Source organism: Oncorhynchus mykiss, chromosome 1 (genome assembly GCF_057628025.1).
Source record: "Oncorhynchus mykiss isolate SJ-2025 chromosome 1, ASM5762802v1, whole genome shotgun sequence".
NCBI lineage: Eukaryota > Metazoa > Chordata > Actinopteri > Salmoniformes > Salmonidae > Oncorhynchus > Oncorhynchus mykiss.
This window is the reverse complement of record NC_143022.1, coordinates 9,486,168-9,503,532: the sequence shown is the minus strand read 5'-3', so window position 1 is coordinate 9,503,532 and position 17,365 is coordinate 9,486,168. Positions and strand designations below refer to the sequence as shown.

The 17,365-nt window shown below is 48.8% G+C and overlaps 1 protein-coding gene across 9 annotated transcripts in view; it reads right to left on the bottom strand.

The window, feature by feature from the left end:
• acap2b (ArfGAP with coiled-coil, ankyrin repeat and PH domains 2b) overlaps window positions 1-17,365 on the bottom strand; it is a 62,394-nt gene that overhangs the window by 20,364 nt on the left and 24,665 nt on the right. For 4 of the 9 annotated variants that reach the window (XM_090237668.1, XM_090237548.1, XM_090237622.1 and 1 more), the window contains exons 7-13: window positions 14,945-14,989; window positions 14,734-14,829; window positions 11,968-12,042; window positions 3,616-3,728; window positions 2,753-2,804; window positions 1,754-1,854; window positions 217-322 (exon numbers count right to left, since the gene is read on the bottom strand). In XM_090237668.1, the coding sequence (XP_090093794.1) occupies window positions 217-322; window positions 1,754-1,854; window positions 2,753-2,804; window positions 3,616-3,728; window positions 11,968-12,042; window positions 14,734-14,829; window positions 14,945-14,989 (588 nt within the window). Of the gene's footprint in view, window positions 1-216; window positions 323-1,753; window positions 1,855-2,752; window positions 2,805-3,615; window positions 3,729-9,195; window positions 9,675-10,593; window positions 10,694-11,967; window positions 12,043-14,733; window positions 14,830-14,944; window positions 14,990-17,365 lie in introns of those variants that run through there. The other 5 variants (XM_090237839.1, XM_090237777.1, XM_090237919.1 and 2 more) reach the window with 4 other exon arrangements.

Sequence of the window (17,365 nt, the reverse complement as noted above, 5' to 3'; positions counted from 1 at the left end):
CACACACACACACACACACACACACACACACACACACACACACACACACACACACACACACACACACACACACACACACACACACACACACGAGGGAAATCCTTTACTTTTGTTCAGACGTACATCCTGACATGTACTAAACGAAAACAAATGGCAAATAAATAACATGGAGAAATGTCATGAGGTCATTAGTTCTGGCAGCGCGTGGTGACTCACCTCAGCGTCCTCTCCCTGCTCCCGGAAGGCAGTGGCGATGCTGTTCTGGACAGCTTTGATCCAAGCCTGCCTCAGCTTCTCAGAGTCAGCCTGCATAATACAACTCCTGAAGGGGGAGGGACACCAGGACGTCAGCCTCCCCCTTCCTGGCCTGATAGACCTCTACACACTAGATTTCAATTTGTTACTGAGCAGCACCAGACTGTGTGTGGTGTGACAATATTGGGGTGTCTAGGTACTCTGTGTGCACTTGTATCTGTAAGTGTATATACACTACATGACCAAAAGTATGTGGATACCTGCTCGTCAAACATCTCATTCCAAATTCAGGGGCATTAATATGGAGTTGGTTCCCCCCTTGCTGCCATAACAGCCTCCAATCTTCTGGGAAGGCTTTCCACTAGACGTTGGAACATTGGAAGCAAGTCCGTGCAGCGTTCAGCCACAAGAGCATTAGTGAGGTCGGGCACTGATGTTGGGTGATTAGGCCTGGCTCGCAGTCGGCATTCCAATTCATCACAAAGGTGTTCGATGGGGTTGAGGTCAGGGTTCTGTGCAGGCCAGTGAAGTTCTTCCACACCGACCTCGACAAACCATTTCTGTATGGACCTCGCTTTGTAATGGTGGCATTGTCATGTTGTAACATAAAAGGGCCTTTCCCAAACTGGTGCAAGCACAGAATAGTCTAGAATATCATTGTAGCATTAAGATTTCCCTTCACTGGAACTAAGGGGCCTAGCCCCAACCATGAAAAACAGCCCCAGACCATTATTCCTCCTCTACCAAACTTTACAGTTTGCACTATGCATTCGGGCAGGTTACGTTCTCGTGGCATCCACCAAACCCAGATTTGTCCGTTGGACTGCCAGATGGTGAAGCGTGATTCAACACTCCAGAAAACACGTTCTTAGTGCTCCACAGTCCAATGGCGGCGAGCTTTACACCACTTCAGCCGACGCTTGGCATTGCACACGGTGATCATAGTCTTGTGTGTGGCTGCTCTGCCACGGAAACCCCTCCCGACAAACAGTTCTAGCAGTTCTTGTGCTGACGTTGCTTCCAGATGCAGTTTGGAACTAGGCAGTGAATGTTGCAACCGAGGACAGAATTTTTATGCGCTACGTTCTTCAGCGATCCCATTCTGTGAGCTCGTGTGGCCTACCACTTCGCGGCTGAGCCGTTGTTGCTCCTAGACATTTCCACTTAACAATAACAGCACTTACAGGTGACCGGGAAAGCTCTAGTAGTGCAGAAATTTGACAAACTGACTTGTTGGAAAGGTGGCATCCTATGACGGTGCCACGTTGAAAGTCACTAAGCTCTACAGTATGGGCCATTGTTTGTCTATGGAGATTGCATGGCGGTGAGCTCAATTGTATAAACCTGTCAGCAAGGGGTGTGGCTGAAATAGCCGAATCCACTAATTTGAAGGCGTGTCCACATACACTATAATGAACATATATACAAAAGTATGTGTGTGTGTGTGTGTGTGTGTGTGTGTGTGTGTGTGTGTGTGGATGTGTGTGTGTGTATTTACTTGGTGGGGGACACCACTTCAAAGCAGAAACGACGTTCGATATCCTCACAGTGTTTGACTGTACATAGCCGCAAGTCCTCCACCACCACCGTGGGATTATCCTGGGAAAGGAGAACACAGCCTCCGTAACACACACACAATGCAATGTACACACAGCCTCCGTAACACACACACAATGCAATGTACACACTCATATATACACACACACACACACACACACACAATGCAATGTACACACAGCCTCCGTAACACACACACAATGCAATGTACACACTCATATATATACACACACACACACACACACACACACAATGCAATGTACACACAGCCTCCGTAACACACACACAATGCAATGTACACACTCATATATATACACACACACACACACAATGCAATGTACACACTCATATATATACACACACACACACACACACACACAATGCAATGTACACACAGCCTCTGTAACACACACACAATGCAATGTACACACTCATATATACACACACACACACACACAATGCAATGTACACACTCATATACACACACACACACACTGCAATGTACACACACACACACACACACACAATGCAATGTACACACTCATATACACACACACAATGCAATGTACACACACACACACAATTGTACGGCGCAGCCTCAAGAGACCACACACAGACACGCACGCAAATGTAATTTCTTCAGAGGTATACACAACACAGGTGTTAATTTAATTCCATATTGTAACCTGGTTACCTGCAGCAAAGTGAATTGTTTTTCCTCCCTATTCCACAAACTCATCTGTTTTGTGTTAACTGTGCTCCACATTCAACGCTGCCTCGTTGTATTACAAATGCAGGGGGAATTTGGGCTGGAAGTGTATATTCGATGTTGGCCGCATCCCAAATGGGACCCTTTGTCCCTATACAGGGCACTACCCATAGGGCTCTGGTCAAAAGTAGTGCACTATACAGGGAACCAATTTGGAATAATCCGACTTACCTTGAACTTCTTCTGGTAAACTAGCTGATTGTTTTGAATGGAGAACCAGCGCCTGAAAAGGAGAGGAGGGTTCACATCACGGTCAACAGGTGAGACAATTTGAAGTATTTAATAGCCAACTAAAATTGATAGAGATTTAATGAAGGACAAATAAATTGACAAAATAATTATCTGATATTATGGTGATTAAATCCAATTCTGGAAGGGCTGGTAGAAAACTATACCGTTTGTCACGGTTTGATAGGTCTGGGAAAAAAAAGCTTCCCGGCACTATAATATTGCATTTTTCAAACAGCATGGAGACCATCTCGCAGCACAGGGAATGTGTTTGGAAGCTACAGGACAATAAAAGGCTTGGTGTTCTCCTTGCTAACTCCATGCAGCTCACGGAGCGCTGCGCCATTCAGGCTGCGCTCTCCCGGGTGTCAGATGACCACGTCACTACCTCCCTCCCACCATTCTTCCCTCCTGACTGACTGCCCTGGATGAATGAATACTAAACAGTGACTTATCACCTCCCCACCCAGCTAGTAACAAAAACCACCGTAAGGTTAGAGGACACAGAAAGATTACTGCTACCAGGAATGTTCTACCTACTGAACATGGTGTTTAGCGCAACGGTGAAGTCATTACAGGGCACAGCTGGAGAGAGAGAGAAGGGGGAACAGGGGGAGAAGGAGAGAGAAGGGGGACAGGGGGAGAAGGAGAGAGAAGGGGAGGCGGGGGAACAGGGGGAGGCGGGGAAGAAGGGGGAACAGGGGGAGAAGGAGAGAGAAGGGGAGGCGGGGGAGAAGGAGAGAGAAGTGGGAACAGGGGGAGGCGGGGGAGAAGGAGAGAGATTTGCATCATGTCCTCTAGCTAACCTGTTCCATGTTTTGAAGGCGTTGCTGGCCCTCTTAAACAGGTAGCCCTCCATCGCAATGCCATTGTCTGCGTCCACATTGTACTCCAGCTTGGTGTCGTCATTCGAGAAGTCCTGAAAGAGAGAGCAGAGGTAGGAGAACACAGAGAGGGAGAGAGAGCAGAGGTAGGAGAACACAGAGAGGGAGAGAGAGCAGAGGTAGGAGAACACAGAGAGGGAGAGAGAGCAGAGGTAGGAGAACACAGAGGGAGAGAGAGCAGAGGTAGGAGAACACAGAGGGAGAAAGGGAGGGAGAAAAATAGACATTTGAATGGACAATAACATTTGGTGTTGGTAGCACTTGGTTTTACACAGAATACACAGCACACAAACAGGCTTGTGGCGTACAGACACGTTCAGTCAGTAAGGCGGGCAAAACAGTCTGATCCCGATTCACTGTGAGTGTCCAGGTGAAGAGCGACTCAGCACCATTGAGCAACACATTTTGGGGTCATGTTCACTAGGCATGAAAAGGAAGAAAACCACTAAAAACTTGTCCAATAAGAAAAGCCTGCTTTCGTTTTCCATTGCACAACGTTTTTCTACGGTGGGCATTAATGAACAACCCTGTTGACCTTACAAAAAAGACAATTCAGTAGGTAACAAACACAAAAACAAAAGCAATGGGTTTCTATAAGTCATGGCTAATTATACAACTCACATTAAATGGTATTTCTATGGAGTTTGGAGAGGAAGAGCAGGGTACTTTGAAAAGATGTTGGTTAAATATTTGGGTTTGATCAAAATTAAAACAGGGAGAATGCATTTTTGTAAACGGGTGAGGTAGTCTCACACAAACTAGACATTTTCCTATTTAGTGCCTACTGAGCATGCCCGGTCCTTTGAAATAGAAATGTTCTAGAGATCCAAGGCCCAAGAGAGATCCAAGGCCCAAGAGAGATCCAAGGCCCAAGAGAGATCCAAGGCCCAAGAGAGATCCAAGGCCCAAGAGAGATCCAAGGCCCAAGAGAGATCCAAGCGGACGTAGCAGTGACCATAGAAATAGACTCTTAAAACAGCTGCCAATCCACCCATTATAGCGTCATTAACTTGAATGGGGACGTCCATTCTACTCATTCTAGTTCTGTTGCATCGGTCCTCGTCCTTGTTTCCTGTGACAGTAAGCTGACTCAATCCTTTTAACACCTGTGGTCTGGGGCAGAGTTGCCTTCTCTCTGAAAGAGCCACCGACACCCCTGTGAACTTAACCAACCGGCCACCACTGTCATGAGATAGCCCTCCCCCTCCAGCCTGCCACACTTGCCTAAGCCTCTGGGACACTGGACACCATGCAGTCAGAGGATGGGAATGGGGGGGGGGCGATAAAACTTCCATGAACTCACTGTTCAAAGTGCTGCTGAACTTGTTGTTAAGAGTTTGAAGACAAACAATAGGATTTAATAAAAACAGATCATTTGTTTTCTGTTTGTTTTTAAAAAAAAACTTTTATTTAACAAGGCAAGTCAAATTCTATCTGTGATAGGAAAGATAAGACTTTAATTGTAGGATAATAAACATAAACAAGTGTAAAACGATGGCGGTATATCCTCTCAGTTCCAAATGACTACTAGCACACAACATGTCCTTAGAGTGGCACGGTCAAATCTGCCCCCGGCAACACAAAACCATACGGTCAGATCTTGGTTCCACTGGCCTATAGTCGTCCCAATCGCTCCAGAGTAAGGTCTGCATCTGTCTGCAAGACGCCGTTGGTTGATCTGTGTGTAACAGGAGTTTGACCACTGTGTTGTGCTTCAACATCAAACCTTCGGCCTCTACATACAGCTAACGGGGTAGTGGTGGTGGTGGTGGTGGTGGGGGGGGGCGACCAGATTGCACTCTGCACTGTAACCTGAGCAAAGGGGCCTGGAGCTAAACACCTCAGCCTAGCAATCCCCTGGTTTGAAACACACACTTATACTGTAGGACAACAGAGGTTATTTTTGGATGGGGGGGTACAGTACAGAGTGTAGGCAATGGCAGGCAGACAAATGGAGGGGGAATGGAAAATGTCTGTACAAAGATGCCCAACTGTGTCAATCCAAGAGAGGGTAACTACTAAATGAACCCATTCAATCCAAGAGAGGGGAACTTCTAAATGCACCACAACTCTTACTACCACTAGAGATCATCACGGTTTTAAAATGCATTATTGTTAAATAAAAAATAAAAAAACAGATTCCCTCCCGGATCTCCATAGCAGGACGGGTCAATCGTCAGGTCAGTGGTGAGCAGGACGGGTCAGTGGTGAGCAGGACGGGTCAATCGTCAGGTCAGTGGTGAGCAGGACGGGTCAGTGGTGAGCAGGACGGGTCAGTGGTGAGCAGGACGGGTCAGTGGTGAGCAGGACGGGTCAATCTTCAGGTCAGTGGTGAGCAGGACGGGTCAATCGTCAGGTCAGTGGTGAGCAGGACGGGTCAGTGGTGAGCAGGACGGGTCAATCGTCAGGCCAGTGGTGAGCAGGACGGGTCAGTGGTGAGCAGGACGGGTCAGTGGTGAGCAGGACGGGTCAGTGGTGAGCAGGACGGGTCAGTGGTGAGCAGGACGGGTCAGTGGTGAGCAGGACGGGTCAGTGGTGAGCAGGACGGGTCAGTGGTGAGCAGGACGGGTCAGTGGTGAGCAGGACGGGTCAATCGTCAGGTCAGTGGTGAGCAGGACGGGTCAGTGGTGAGCAGGACGGGTCAATCGTCAGGTCGGTGGTGAGCAGGACGGGTCAGTGGTGAGCAGGACGGGTCAGTGGTGAGCAGGACGGGTCAATCGTCAGGTCAGTGGTGAGCAGGACGGGTCAGTGGTGAGCAGGACGGGTCAGTGGTGAGCAAGACGGGTCAGTGGTGAGCAGGACGGGTCAGTGGTGAGCAGGACGGGTCAGTGGTGAGCAGGACGGGTCAGTGGTGAGCAGGACGGGTCAATCTTCAGGTCAGTGGTGAGCAGGACGGGTCAATCTTCAGGTCAGTGGTGAGCAGGACGGGTCAGTGGTGAGCAGGACGGGTCAGTGGTGAGCAGGACGGGTCAGTGGTGAGCAAGACGGGTCAGTGGTGAGCAAGACGGGTCAGTGGTGAGCAAGACGGGTCAGTGGTGAGCAGGACGGGTCAGTGGTGAGCAGGACGGGTCAGTGGTGAGCAGGACGGGTCAGTGGTGAGCAGGACGGGTCAGTGGTGAGCAGGACGGGTCAGTGGTGAGCAGGACGGGTCAGTGGTGAGCAGGACGGGTCAGTGGTGAGCAAGACGGGTCAGTGGTGAGCAAGACGGGTCAGTGGTGAGCAAGACGGGTCAGTGGTGAGCAGGACGGGTCAGTGGTGAGCAGGACGGGTCAGTGGTGAGCAGGACGGGTCAGTGGTGAGCAGGACGGGTCAATCGTCAGGCCAGTGGTGAGCAAGACGGGTCAGTGGTGAGCAGGACGGGTCAATCGTCAGGCCAGTGGTGAGCAAGACGGGTCAGTGGTGAGCAGGACGGGTCAATCGTCAGGCCAGTGGTGAGCAAGACGGGTCAGTGGTGAGCAGGACGGGTCAATCGTCAGGCCAGTGGTGAGCAAGACGGGTCAGTGGTGAGCAGGACGGGTCAATCGTCAGGCCAGTGGTGAGCAAGACGGGTCAGTGGTGAGCAGGACGGGTCAATCTTCGGGCCAGTGGTGAGCAAGACGGATCAGTGGTGAGCAAGACGGGTCAATCGTCAGGCCAGTGGTGAGCAAGACGGGTCAGTGGTGAGCAGGACGGGTCAATCGTCAGGTCAGTGGTGTGAGATATTGCATGTGACTGACATACGAACTGAGGTAGATCCAGACCATAGTAGTCCCCCCCCCCCCCCTCCCATTTCATCGTGGGGGGAAATAATTATGTTTAAGCCCTCCACCGTGACAATAACAACTCTAAATAAGACAAAAGGACAGAGCTGTCCTCACACCCTCTCCAATCAGTCTTGTGAGAGAGTTTGGTAAGGAAATCCTGTCTCATATGACAGCTGGGTTTATCACTAACCATGATCAAACAAGGCAACAGTAAACATGTCGTCCTCCACAAATGATGCAGCAGCCCCCCCCCCCCCCCCCCCCTACCCCCGCCCACTTGGGCCAATTGAGATATCGCATGTGACTAACACATTTCAATTACTGTGTGTGACCACAGATGATCCAATATATTGACCAGATACAAGTGGGCCGATCGAACACTGAAAATACAATGCCTTCAAAAAAGTTACCCCCCCGCTTCTTCCTCTCTGGTGTGACTCACACATTCCAGGTAATTACCATAGCTCCAGCCTTAGGGCCAATCAGGGGGAATTTAGTCAAATGCCGGATCTCTATGGCAACACGCATCATTCACCCAATGTAATGCTCAAAAAGACACCAGAGGAAGAGGAGATGATTTACCCTAGTGTGCACAGTCTACTTACAGTAACTAAGGCCTCATTTTACAGTGTTGCCTTGTTGTTTCCTGTAAAGCATTTCACTGTAAGGTCTACTACACCTGTTGTATTCGGCACGTGACAAATAAAATGTGATTTGATTGTACAGTGTAGCCTCACTAGTGTGTAGCCTGGTTGTACAGTATAGCCTCACTAGTGTGTAGCCTGGTTGTACAGTATAGCCTCACTAGTGTGTAGCCTGGTTGTACAGTATAGCCTCACTAGTGTGTAGCCTGGTTGTACAGTATAGCCTCACTAGTGTGTAGCCTCGTTGTACAGTGTAGCCTCGGTGTACAGTGTAGCCTCGTTGTACAGTGTAGCCTCACTAGTGTGTAGCCTCGTTGTACAGTGTAGCCTCGTTGTACAGTGTAGCCTCACTAGTGTGTAACCTAGTCAGACTCTTAAGTCTTTTTGGGCTGTATGTATTATTCAGGGGCTGTGTCCCAGCATGTACCCTGGAGGAATGAAATAGTTGTTCATTTTGGGAAGCGGTGAAAACATGCCATCCCTCTGAAGACACTAGTACAACTGGAGCCTGTCCGTAAGACCCAAACACAAAGCCATACTGCACAGCGGCCAATCAGCAAGGGCTGAAGACAGACCGGGACATAGAATCCAAACCCCAACCAATCAAAGACCAAGGCAAAAAATGGATTGTGTGGGCAAACCATCGCCCTGCTTTAAAAGTTATATATATATATTTTTTGAATCCTTCTCTCCTACCTTGAAGTAATCAGCAATCTAACAGGATTGGAAGGTGAAGGCAGGGTTGTACCACATAGCTTCCCATACATGTTCAATCAGGTATTGCTTCAAGGAGAAGAGGAAGTAAATGGTTCAAAATGGGACCTAAGTAATGACAGCAACCGGCCTTGCCAACTGGACAATGAGTGACCAAGGAGTTGGAATGGCAGCCAAAACTAATCTGGGACCAGGCTAATGCTTTGTAGTGAGGAGGAAAAAACAATTGGAGCCATACATTAGAATGAGAAGAAAAAAAACACGCCTCGGCAAAAAAATCATTAATGTACAGCATGACAATGCAAATCAGTCATCACTCTGGTTGTGCAGGCAGGAGAGGTGGGGTTGGGTGGGGGTTGGGGTCAATGATAAATATCAAATTAAAATGAACGATTACGTACAGAGGACCTCCACGCGCAAAAGCTGTGGCCATCAACCTCTGTCCCCTAAAAGACTCACAACGGAAGAACAAGAAAGGCTGAGAAACACAGAAACTGAAAAAAAGAAAAAGAGGACACTTGTTTCTCTGACATACAAGATGGAGATTGTTAACCACACAGAGAATGCCCATAGCACAGAGCCATGTCAAGCTGAAAAGAAAAACACACGTTTTGCCCTATTCCTCCAGCGCTCTCACCAGATACCACACATAGTGGAACCTGCTGAAAATCTCCATCTCCATGTCTGTGACAGGTTAGTGTGTGTGTGTGTGTGTGTGTGTGCCCCAGTCACCGTGACGATGGTTAGCTAGCGTTATCTACCTTCACCTGTCCCGTCGCAGCATCTCTAGTGACAGCCCCGTCACAGTCGCAGGTTAGCTGCCTCTCCACAACAAAACCTCCCTCCCTTCCCTCTGTGTCCGTCATCAACACTTGTCACCGCTACTGGCTGAGCTTGGCCCCTCCCCCTTCCGCTAAGGCCCCATCGGCTTGCGAAGGTCAATGGGATGTGAGAGAGTGTGTGTTTAGGTTGATGGGATGTGAGAGTGTGTGTAGGTTGATGGGATGTGAGAGTGTGTGTGTGTGTGTGTGTGTGTGTGTGTGTGTGTGTGTGTGTGTGTGTGTGTAGGTCGATGCTGGCTGGTGCTATGGGGTTAGAATAACCAACACAACTCCATGCAGAGTAGCTCCGGCATGAAACATTCATACAGCTTCTGTTTGAGAGCCATGGAGCCGACTCCTCCCTCTCACACACTGTACGCCTGTGAACAGACGCATGTTTTTCTGCAGCATGAACAAACGTCAAGCCCCCTTCGTCCAATGAGGTTCTTTGTGACACGATGGTGCCCTCTGGCAATTAGTAATTCACACTGGTAGATAGATATAAGACGTACTAAAACACACTCATGAAAATGAAATGCACATGAGTCTAGCTAGGCAAGGTGAATGTCAATAGCTATAGCACCTATAGCATTTAGCTTATTGTTTGAGATTTTTCAAACTAACAAAATCTCTTCCATTCCCTTTGCAGCAAGGCTTAATGACTAGGGTGTTAAAGAATATGCTGTATCAACAATACACAAGGTGAATGAATGATTGGCATTTACCACAGTCGGCATGCATGGACTTCAACGGATACACACGACACAGAGCACGTCAGGCATGGAATTAACCCGGTCACGTCAGGCATTTGTCAATAATACATCATGGTGACTACATTAGGCTGTCTACATGAATGACTGGGTCGGTTTTGCTCTAGCAGTCTACTAAATCCCTGTCAGGGGCAGTCAACATGCAGAAAGAACAGGAGACAGCACAGAAACAGGACAGAGACAAAAATGGGCAGGGGAAAAGGCTTACCTGCAGAGCAGCCTGGGAAAGAGTAGAGAGTGGAGGAGGAAGAAAGAGGAGAGATTAGAACTGCTTATACATACTGGCAGAACGAGCGGGAGGGGAAAGACGAGAAGGAGTTAGGAGAAAGGCAGAGAGAGAGGGAAAGAAGGAGTTAGGAGAAAGGCAGAGAGAGAGGGAAAGAAGGAGTTAGGAGAAAGGCAGAGAGAGAGGGAAAGAGGGAGTGTATGAAAGAGGCAGCGAGAGAGGGAAAGAGGGAATGAAGTACCGAGGTAGAGGGAGATGGAGGGAGCGAGACAATATAAAAATAGCATTCTACTGAAAGGGAGGGGGGGGTTGGAGAGTGAGGGCGCTGGGAAGCAATGAGCTCAAGGACGAGCAGAAGTTGGCACGGGCCACCTATGAGAGAGGTCCTGGCTGGAAATTGTGCTTAGGCTGGAGAGCCAGCTGCTGCTCACCACGTGCCGCGTGCGCGCGCACACACACACACACACACACACACCTACACACACTAAAAAAGGGAGCGAGAAAGACATTTCCTTGAAGACGCAGACTACATGAGGCCAGGCAGAAACACACAGACGCACTTAAAAAAAAAAACTCACCAAATGTACAAAAACAGGTTTCAGTTAGACTTGTCCCAAGTGTCTTGGACTTACATTAACTACCAATACAAAAGGAATTTCATTTATTTGACCTTTAAACGGGGAGTTCCATTGAGACCAAGGTCTCTTTCGCAGGGGACCCCTCCATGCACACATTTTAAACGGGACTTTTTCTGGGGATTTAGTTGGTGACTTAGGCCTAGATGACATCTACCACCCAACACGGTGGCATTAGAGGGCTGTGATGGTGGCGGTGGTGGTGAAACATACCCGTTGTTAAGTGAGCCCTCTGGAGCTTCCGACCCCCTTGAATAATGTAAGTTGTGTGACTGTATGAGATCACCCTAACGGAGTGTACCAAATGGCATCCTATTCACTATGTAGAGCACCATTTTTTACCAGAACGCCATTTTAGGACGTAGCCTGTGAGATGCCATTACCCAAGCCTGTCCAATGAGATGCCATTACCCAAGCCTGTCCAATGAGATGCCATTACCCAAGCCTCTCCAATGACGTAGATAGTTAATAATGGCTCCATTCATAACAATACATACTGTATTTTTCTATGTCTGGGGGGGGGGGGGGTATTTTTGAAAATCGCAGCAGAGTTTCAGGGCTGGTCCTAATAGAAAAGGGTAGGAATATAATAAGAAAGGCTTTTTAAAATCGCTGAGAGATCCCCTCCCATCAGATCACCACTCTAGACCAGAGGCTCATAGAGCTGTCGGGGACGGGGGAACGGGGGGGGGGGGGGGGGGGGGGGGGGGGGGGGTTGTACCTTCTGTTGAATGGTGGAGTGTTTCTGCTCCATGTCCCTCTTCTCTTTGGCTGCATCCACCACCAGCAGGTCCAGCTGAAACACAAACCATTAAGTGTGTGAGTAAATGTGGGGTGGCAGGTAGCCTAGTGGTTAGAGCGTTGGACTAGTAACCGGAAGGTTGCAAGATCAAATCCCCGAGCTGACAAGGTACAAATCTGTCGTTCTGCACCTGAACAGGCAGTTAACCCACTGTTCCTAGGCAGTCATTGAAAATAAACATTTGTTCTTAACTGACTTGCCTAGTTAAATAAAGGTCAAATTAAAAGTAGGTTGCATGGTTTTGCTCACCTTAAGCCTACAAATACCTCGTGCCCATACCAGTAGTCTTAAAGAGGCTTCCTTCACCTCAACAGGGTTGTGTTCATTGGGCAATAATCAAATATGACTATCTGATTGGACAAGTCCAGGAAGTCCCTCCCGCTCTTACATCTGGTGCCTAATGAACACGGTCCAGCGCTGTTCCCCACAATCCCCAGTAGGCTTCTGCAATATTGCTTTAATGCCTCCAGTGCTAGGGTACTGAAGTACTGTCTGAGAAGTGCTAGGGTGCTGAAGTACTGTCTGAGAAGTGCTAGGGTACTGAAGTACTGTCTGAGAAGTGCTAGGGTGCTGAAGTACTGTCTGAGAAGTGCTAGGGTGCTGAAGTACTGTCTGAGAAGTGCTAGGGTGCTGAAGTACTGTCTGAGAAGTGCTAGGGTGCTGAAGTACTGTCTGAGAAGTGCTAGGGTGCTGAAGTACTGTCTGAGAAGGTCCGATGGGCACACAAATGTCCTAGGTGGCAAAGGTTCATATGTATATTGTCATTTAAAATCGGCATAGTAACAAACCCCCCACATCGCAACCCCAAACTGTTCACGCCCTTCTTGTGGACGGAGAGAAAACGCTAATTTAAAGCTAATTTCCTGCAATTCGACACATTTTCCATGACGTGTGTTTTTATGATACCAGGAGTCAAAGCCTGACAGTTCCACCCCAAAAAATTATAATAAATATATATATTTTCTGGTGTGTGATTTTGTAGTCAGGACCTGTGGCCCGTACTGACCCCACCAGTCGGGTATAGGGGATCTAGTGTTTTCAGAACAGTGCAGATGTAGGACGTGAGACGAGGAAGACACTTTAGATTAGCAAGTATTTGAGATCAAGTCTGTCTGTAGGGGAAACTGAAAACTAGCAACCAGAGACCCCAAACTAGGCTACTAAACTATCTTGAACAGCCCTTTGATGTAGCTAGAGGATAGTCTGCTTGCTCCTTTTCAATCTAGCCCATAGACATGTCGATGTACCGTGGATAAACAGCTGCTCCTCTAAGAGATGAGCTCTCCTCCTTGAACAAAATGGATGCCACCATTGATGCGTTATCATGTGTGAAATTGGATCGTGGGGAGATTTATTCTCTCCTTCGTGGTTAGCGCCACATCCACTCCATTAAAACAACTTCAGATTGAGTAATTTATTGACTGTTTAATTAGGTCACTGGATGACCCCAGAGCTTGTTTCCTACATCAGTGTAATTCTAGTCTCCTCTTAATGAATCTAAATCAGCAGCTAGGATAACTCATCTCACAGAGAGGAAAACACTACCCGATGACAGAGGAAACGTATTACTTAGGATTAGAGTTCCAATGAACCACAAATAACCATTCCTCATCCAGCTTCCTCATTTCCACTCTGCTCTACCAAGATAATAATCATTGCAGCAGGAGGAACAGCAGCAGGAGGATCAGCAGCAGGAGGAAGAGCTCGGTCACATTTTCCGTTTAAACCTCCCCTGGCAAGGAAGGAATATGCTGGTCCTCTCCTCGGAGGACGCCCTGCCCATGACTGAGGTTCTCAAACCTCTCCTCGGAGAACGCCCTGCCCATGACTGAGGTTCTCAAACCTCTCCTCTGAGAACGCCCTGCCCATAACCGAGGTTCTCAAACCTCTCCTCGGAGAACGCCCTGCCCATAACCGAGGTTCTCAAACCTCTCCTCGGAGAACGCCCTGCCCATAACCGAGGTTCTCAAACCTCTCCTCGGAGAACGCCCTGCCCATAACCGAGGTTCTCAAACCTCTCCTCGGAGAACGCCCTGCCCATAACCGAGGTTCTCAAACCTCTCCTCGGAGAACGCCCTGCCCATAACCGAGGTTCTCAAACCTCTCCTCGGAGAACGCCCTGCCCATAACCGAGGTTCTCAAACCTCTCCTCGGAGAACGCCCTGCCCATAACCGAGGTTCTCAAACCTCTCCTCGAAGGGCGCCCTGCCCATAACCGAGGTTCTCAAACCTCTCCTCGGAGGGCGCCCTGCCCATGACTGAGGTTCTCAAACCTCTCCTCGGAGAACGCCCTGCCCATAACCGAGGTTCTCAAACCTCTCCTCGGAGAACGCCCTGCCCATAACCGAGGTTCTCAAACCTCTCCTCGGAGGGCGCCCTGCCCATGACTGAGGTTCTCAAACCTCTCCTTGGAGAACGCCCTGCCCATAACCGAGGTTCTCAAACCTCTCCTCGGGATGGCGCCCTGACGTTACATGCATTTGATATAATCCAGATCAAGCACACCTGATTCAACATGTCGACTAATCATAAAGACCGACTAGGTGAATCAGGTGAGATAGGTTTCATAGCCCTGAACTCTCCCGAGGAGAGGTTTGATAAAACACTGCTATAAGGCATGAGAGGCCCAGGGCTGTGGCCAGGTGTAGCTACAGTACAACGGGAGACAACAGGGTAAAGGCCTACCTGTCCCCCCAGCTGTTTCATCAGCGGTTGCAGTTCACTGAAAAGGTCGTAACCCTGATGGAAGAAGGTCAGGTGGGCGTACATGAAGGACAGCATCTGCGGAGAGGAACAGACCAATCAGAGATGATGTCGGATATGAGGCAAGAGATGTAGGATCAACATACTGGTACTTAGGTTTATATGAGGAAGTCCTCTGGAAAACAATATTTACCGATTTGAGAATTTCCGATCTTCTCTTGGACTGTAGTACATTGATCTGTGTGGGAGGGGGGGGTGGGGGCGGGGGAGTTCAGGGTTAGATTATGTCTATGAGAAAGCTAAAGAGAGCACCGTACTAGTGAAATTATGGAATCACAAACACTTCCTAGTTCCAACCAGTCAACTTTAAATGTATTTCAAATTAATTGGTCCCCATTAAAACGGGCATCATGACTAGCATATAATTAGCAAGAATTACGCCACTCTAGATTGAATAGATGGCTATCCCTCTCTTTGACATCAGGGGGAGCCCCTCCTCCCTCTGCTGCAGTCAGGATGTGTCCTGTGATCTCATATGCCCAGCTGCACTGTACACAAACTGCTATGACCTATCGGGTTTACCCTTTAGACAGAGTTAATTAACGTCTCACACACACACACACACACACACACACAGCGCCTGTTGCAGTCTGCAGGTCAAATCAGGTTCATTTCAAGCCGGAGGAGCTATAAAAGAAACGGGGGCTTTTCTTAATCTGGGCCAACGCGGACAAATTCATGATGTAATGCGTGTAGATATTTGATCGGTGGAAGCAAGCGACAAAGGACGGGAGAGTTGGAGTGCTATCACCATGTTGCTTCTACCATCTTTCATATCTGCTTGATATCTGCTGAAGGATTAAAGACCCGCGGAAGGTTCTAGGGCGTTGGTTGTTTACCCACTGGGCAGTTGAGAGGATATTGAGCAACGTAAAGCACAGAGTCAACTGGAAAAGGTCTTAATAGTCCAGTACAGCTATTAAAAGGGGGGTCGTCGACACGAACAACTCACTCGTACAGAACACATTCAAAAATGTACAACTTAGGTGGAATGCCCCCTTTTAAATTGTTTTTATCAGCTGTGATTTCAAGGCATGGGCTATAGGTTATCGGTGCTTAATAGCAGAAAAGCTCAATACTACACTACCCCATTTAGGGGACGAGAGAGACAGATAATTTATCAATCAGCCCTTGAAAACAGAAAAATGCCCTCATTGTGAAACGTATGCACTAGAAAACAGTCCACTTCCCCATTCACAGCAACACTGTCTTCGTCACAAATGGCACCCTATTCCCTATATAGCGCACTACTTTAGCCCAGAGTCTTATGGCACCCTATTCCCTATATAGCGCACTACTTTTGACCAGAGTCTTATGGCACCCTATTCCCTATATAGCGCACTACTTTAGCCCAGAGTCTTATGGCACCCTATTCCCTATATAGCGCACTACTTTTGACCAGAGTCCTATGGGCCCTAGTCCAAAAGCAGTCCACTAAAATTAAGAATAAGGTGTAATTTGGGCCGCACATTATGGCTACGGCTGGTCCCCTTATCAGCCGACATTGTCCATGAATCATCACTGCAGCCGCCCAGGAGCAGCCGCCCAGGAGCAGCCGCCCAGGAGCAGCCGCCCAGGAGCAGCCGCCCAGGAGCAGCCGCCCAGGAGCAGCCACACCAGGAGCAGCCACACCAGGAGCAGGCAGGGCTGTATTCATGTAAATGTATTCTGGTGATATACAACTAATCTCTCCATTGTGAAAGGTCAGCTAAGCTATCAGGGAAATATACCTTGTGTACTGTAAAAGCCATGTGTACTGTAAAAGCCAAGCCTGGGTCTTCAGACTAAATGTGACAGCCCTAAACACTATGACCATCTATGGGACGAGTGAGTGAACAGCACCCTGTTGGACCTATAGGCTGAATGTGCCTGAGTGTGAGGATTCTTATCAGGGTCTGCATTGCATGGACACTTTGGCCTTTACTTTCATGCTACAGAGTAGAGGCCTTCGCGGTTCCAAAAAGTTGGACTTGTTCCGAAAGGGCCCAGGGACTTGGCCAGAAAGACCCGATTCGCAGAAATACATTTTAAAAAGAGAGACCCGTTCCAAACGGACCCGAGGACAACTAGACACATTCCGTATAGACCTGGTTTGACCCAGACCCTGTCCGATCCGAGGGAGAGAAACAGCAGAAAAGGCCATTATTAAGCTACATCCGGAGCTGATAAAGCACGAGAGAGAGAGGAGGGAGAGAGAGGTAACCCTCTAGTAGGGGCCGTGCTGTGTGTGTAGGCTACTGTGAGAGGAGGGAGAGAGAGGTAACCCTCTAGCAGGGGCCGTGCTGTGTGTGTAGGCTACTGTGAGAGGAGGGAGAGAGAGGTAACCCTCTAGCAGGGGCCGTGCTGTGTGTGTAGGCTACTGTGAGAGGAGGGAGAGAGAGGTAACCCTCTAGTAGGGGCCGTGCTGTGTGCGTAGGCTACTGTGAGAGGAGGGAGAGCGAGGTAACCCTCTAGCAGGGGCCGTGCTGTGTGTGTAGGCTACTGTGAGAGGAGGTAGAGAGAGGTAACCCTCTAGCAGGGGCCGTGCTGTGTGTGTAGGCTACTGTGAGAGGAG